Source organism: Lytechinus variegatus, chromosome 12, assembly GCF_018143015.1.
Source record: "Lytechinus variegatus isolate NC3 chromosome 12, Lvar_3.0, whole genome shotgun sequence".
NCBI classification, from domain to species: domain Eukaryota; kingdom Metazoa; phylum Echinodermata; class Echinoidea; order Temnopleuroida; family Toxopneustidae; genus Lytechinus; species Lytechinus variegatus.
In genome coordinates this window covers 499,139-504,783 of record NC_054751.1, presented here as the reverse complement: position 1 = coordinate 504,783, position 5,645 = coordinate 499,139, and the positions used below count along the sequence as shown (strand labels likewise).

The 5,645-nt window shown below is 37.1% G+C and overlaps 1 protein-coding gene across 1 annotated transcript; it reads right to left on the bottom strand.

The window, feature by feature from the left end:
* Nucleotides 1–4,149: 4,149 nt before the first annotated feature.
* On the bottom strand, nt 4,150–4,986 carry LOC121425244 (toll-like receptor 2). Its single transcript, XM_041621263.1, has one exon. The coding sequence runs from the start codon at nt 4,984–4,986 to the stop codon at nt 4,150–4,152; it is 837 nt and encodes a 278-aa protein (XP_041477197.1).
* Nucleotides 4,987–5,645: the final 659 nt, after the last annotated feature.

Genomic DNA, 5,645 nt, shown 5'->3' with positions numbered 1-5,645 from the left:
TGTACACTTCACAATGCTCTGAGTCTCTCATTTCTACTTCTTGAGGTCATATAAAGTAACAACTGCAATTCTGGGTGCTGATTTTATGCACTCTACATGCTGTTTTTGCACCCTAAGGGCTAAAATCAGCACTTCGAAATGCAGGTTCCTGAAGATCATATTTTTGTGCACTTTATTTTGGGAGTGTAAATATACATGTAGACGTAGAGGGTATTTTTTTTAAACAACACAAATGATTAAATTTCTATTCCTGCATTTAAATAAAATAAAATTGCACACCCTTTGTTTCTATAGTTTTAGCATACCAGTAGAATCTACAAACCATATGGGATTTTCAAACGACAGTTCCTTATATTAATGGAAACAGATACCTATGCATATAATTATTCCAATGATATTTAACATTGAAAAAAAGTCAAAAGATGTACATGTTTACAACCCTTTTATGACCTTTATTGCTCCATTGCAAAAGACTGCGAACTTGCAGCAATTACCAATGTTGCATCATTGCAATGAAAAAAAAATGGGCCCTCCAAAACTGTTCATTATTTTCACAAACCAATTGCCCCAATAACCCAAGCTTGGTGTCATCCAAAAGCTCATATTGTCTTTCCCTAGTACATGTATGACTTTGTTCAATTCTGTTTGAAATCGATTAGCATGTGAGAATTTTAACTGAATAGGGTATATTCCACTATCTGTGATTCAGGAATTTTTTCCTTAACTCTTGGAATATTTCTGGTATTCCAATATCATATAAATACTTCATTACCCGTATATGTCCAAGTTTCATGAATTAGATTCATATACTTTCTATGACATTTCAAAAACTGAACCTTAAGGTTAGGATTTTGATGTTGATTCCCTACCATGGTCAAGTTCATTGACTCTAAATGACCTTTGACCTTGGTCATGTTACCTGAAACTCAGGCAGGATGTTCAGTAATATTTTATTAACCTTTTGTACAAGTTTCATGAAATAGGCCCATATAATCGCTAGAGGGTATTCATTTGTCTAGCAATCTACTATGGTCAACAAGGAAATTCGTGATCACTCTCGCAAAAAGTGTTCACTGGCTTTCTAGGAAATTCGTGATCACTCTCGCAAAAAGTGTTCACTAGCTTACAAGTTCACGAGCTTTCGAGTGCCGCTGCAACTCTTTATCAAGTAACGAAAATTGTCTATCGTACTCTATTTATACTAATCTCCAGGACCGTACGCACGAACGCGAGAACAATAGGTGGGCACTGATCCATTGTGTGATTGGTCAGGAGTTATGCAAATAAGCCGGGGGTATATGCAAATACGCCGTGGGTCGGCAATATGCAAATGAGACCAAAATTGGCGGGCTCGCTAGTTTCCCGTGGGCGGGGGTTGACTAGCTGAGCGGTCCCTCGATCGGGGCCGGGAACAATCGGGTCGGCGTGCACTGCCAGGTAAGGGGGTATTGTGATGTCGGATGGTTCGCATCCAGAAATCGGGGATGTCGATACTTTCTAAGTTAAAGATTGATCAATGTTGACACCGCCACCGTCGTCGGAAAAGCGACGCATATAGTCTCACTCTGCTACCCAGGCGAGACAAAAATTACCATGATGACCAAACACTTGTTAATAGTGAAATCTAATGTTTTGGATGTTACATTTGCTTCATAAAAACAACATACCGTCATCTTCTGAAACCGCATGTTAACATTCTGATTTGTTTATTGATTTCTTGTATTTATATTTTACTTTTTTCATTTGTATGTTTAAAGAAGAGTGTCGCTAGGACGAGCACATAATACGCCTGCCTGTAACGCAGAAAAATGAGTTATTGGTCATGCAAGAAAAGTGAAAGGTTGCAACTAAACCTTTGACCTTTTGACCTCCAAATCAATAGGCTTCCTGGAATCTATGCTAGTATCATACACACCAAATTATATGAGCCTACGTTAGATTAAACTAAAGTTATCACATTTACAAGGACTTCAGAAGGGTAAGATGAAAACATGTCACTGTGACCTTGACCTTTTGACCTCAAAATGAAGAGGCTTCCTGTGATCCATGCTAGTATCATACACACCAAAATATATGGGTCTAGGTTAAGTTAAACTGAATTTACTGCATTTACAAGGTCTTCAGAAGGGTATTAAGATAAAAGCATGTCATTGTGACCTTGACTTTTGACCTACATATCCGTAGGCTTCCTGGGATCCATGCTAGTATCATACACACCAAATTATATGAGCCTAGGTTAAGTTAAACTAAACTTATTCTGCTTACAAGGACTTCAGAAAGGAAAGATGGAAACATGTCACTGCGACCTTGACCTTTGACCTCAAATTCAAGAGGCTTACTGGGATCTATGCTTGTATCATACACACTAAATTGAATGAGCCTGTGATAAGTTGAACTAAAGTTAGGGCAAGTCCAAGAATTCGCGCGTGTTACGTATGGGACATTTCAGAGGCTTTAATGACCTGAAAAATAGTGTTAAATGACTTTGATTAGATTGAATACCCTCATGATGGTAGACATCTAGGAGAAGAATAATCATGCAAAAAATTGTGACATATGACCTTGATCTTGACCTTTTAGAGCGAAAAGATGCGCCGTTACGTATGGGACGCAGAGAAAAGACAGTTTTTAATACATTAGTTTCAAGTTGAGAATTCTCTGAAAGTATTTCACTTGACAACTTGAAACTTAGTGTGATAGAAGTCTCAATAGTATAGTACATTTATGGCAAGTTTCATGTCATAAGCCAAATCCCTCTAATTACAGACTCTAATTAAACAAATTAATGACATGTTACGTATGGGACAGTTACGTATGGGACATTTTGTCCCCATAGAGAACGTACACAATTTTCCCCATAATTCAAAAATTGAAATAATTTAAAATATGGAAATAACAAAAGAGTTTCTTTCTTTTTAAATGTTCTACTGAGACATATTTGATATCACTGAAGGGGAAATTAGCCATTTCAACCTTTTTATTCCTTGTTTTTCATGGTTTTATGAATTTCTTATGTATTTCTATTGTTTTTATTTTTTCATATTTTTCCATTTTCACATTTTTTTTGGCTTCATTTGTATTCATTAATCAGTATTCATAACAAATCAGTGTTTAAAAACTAAAGAAAAGGTAAATAATCAGTTTTTAGAGCACTCTTCAAATTTGTTTTTCTCCATTCACTTTGTACACAAATCTCCCCATTGACATTGTGTGTAAATGTCCCATACGTAACATGTTGTCCCATACGTAACAATTTTTTAATTAACTTTTAATTAAAAAGTAAACTCCATTTTTGAAACTTTTTGTGGTATAACATTTTCATACTTAATAAATTAGAACTTCCCAGAGATGCAACAATACAAGTATTGTATTATGAGAAATAACTTAAAAAAACATCCTCAAAATGTTACGTATGGGACATTCCATCCTTGGACAAGACCTAATTTGCATAATTAATTAGATGACACCACTTTTTTCTGCCAAAAGTAATAAGATGTAAGGGGGTCCATGTCCCACCTATGACTGAATCTCAGAAGTTTTGTTTTCATTTTCTATGAGTTTTTATAATTGTCCCATACGTAACGCCCATTTTACTGATTATGCAAATTAGGTGCCCCAAATTAGCATAAATATGCATATTATCAAATATTTCTTAATGAAATTTTGAAATTCCACATTTGGGCTTTCTTACCCCACCAAAGATAACTTCTTAAATTAAAGATTAAATTTTGCCTTCCAGGGTGACCTTTTCTTGGACTTGCCCGTTAACACATTTACAAGGACTTCTGACGGGTGAGATAAAAACACATCACTGTGACCTTGACCTTTGACCTTTCGACTTCAAAATCAGTAGGCTTCCTGGGATCCATGCTAGTATCAAACATTAAACTATTTGAGCCTAGCTTAAATTAAACTGAAGTTTTGCGTTTACAAGGAAAAGTTAGCGGACAGACGGACAGATGGGCAGACAGACACCGAGCGTGATACCATAAAACGTCCTGTCTAGGATGGCCGTATAAAAAGTGAAGATATGAAATAAAATTAATTCAATTAAATTCTAAATGCTGAGTAAACATAAAACAAATTGGAACCAAGCACAAGCCCTTCAGGAACCCATTATCAACAGCAACTCATTGAAATCTTGAATGTTCAAATCGGAATAACACTGTTGATAACCTTGTTTGCCCTCATTTCTTTTTTAAACTGAGCCCAAAACAACTCTTGACCATCTTCATCTTCTGTGACTAACAAATAAGGTTTGTTCCTACTTAGCAAGAGTCTCACAAGATACGGTAAATTTTCTTCCTGGATATCCTCCAGGAATATCAAGACAATCTTGTCCAACTTGGTGTCGTTCACATGCTCAACGGCCATCCGTAGCTTGGTCATGAACCAAGCATCCTCCACTGACTCGTTACTTATCAACAATGCTGTCTTGAAGCTGTTATCAAGATTATGATATAAGGCATTGAGATAGTACATCCCTGGATGAAGGGCTTCATCTCCAAAGGCTACTTTATGCAGATGAGGCATCCTTTCTTCAAGTGCAGGTCTCAAGATTTCATTAACCCACTGGGTGTGATCATCATGGAACATGATGTTAAGCTGGTATTCATAGTCATCTGGATCAGCATCGTCTGTGATTTCATCATAGCCAATGACGGCTAGTTTTAGAAGAAACATCTTGTGGTTGAACCACCAGCGCTTGTAATACACCACAAGACAAAGAAAGGCGACTACAACAAGGGCAATGCTGACACCAGAAACTAGGATGGTGTTGATGTCGCAGTATTCTTCTGGATGAAATGACCAAACTGGCTTGTTATGAAGCCCACTGAATGAATTACTAGAACAGAGAATTTCGTCCTCATGTCCCAAAGACACATTGGTGGTACGAAGCCAATTCATAAACCAAGACAGCTGACAGTTACAGGTGAATGGATTTCCTGAAATTGGTAGACTGATCAAAGAGGGCGGCATAGTCATATCGGCTGTGATTGTAAATATCTGATTGTTCTGTAGGTAGAGTCGTTTTAGACTTCTTGTGCCTTTGAACAAGTCCTTATCTATTGATCTTATCCTGTTGTATTGGAGAAGCAGATCATGCAGATGGTGCAAATTCTGGAATGCATGTTTAGAAATATTCACAATCTTATTGGAATTTAGCCTGAGCTCTTCCAGTCCAGTCAAATTCTTGAAAACCAGTGATGTGATTGTAGCCAATGAACAAGAAGTTAGGTCAAGTAACTTCATCTGCTGTAGAGGAGAAAACATCCAGGACACGTTGGGCAAAGTCACCAAAAGGTTATTCCCACTCAATCTGAGAGTGTGGAGTGATATCAACCCATCGAACAACGATTCTTTGGTTTCCTTGTTCACCAAATCATGATATTCAATGTTTGAGTGAGACACATTTAAAATTTTCAATGCAGGGGTGTGTGTAAACTGATGCATGGAAGCAAACTTTACCCCATAAGAAGTGTAAGAACAGTCCAAGAAGACAAGGTTCCTCAACTCTGCAAGAGTATCATCCAGAAAAACCCAGCTAATGTCCTCCATTGTAAGAGTAGTGAGAGCTGTCATCTCTCTAAAAGTGTCATTGGCAATGTTGTTAAGTTGGCTATTCCCTTCCAGTCTCAAAATCT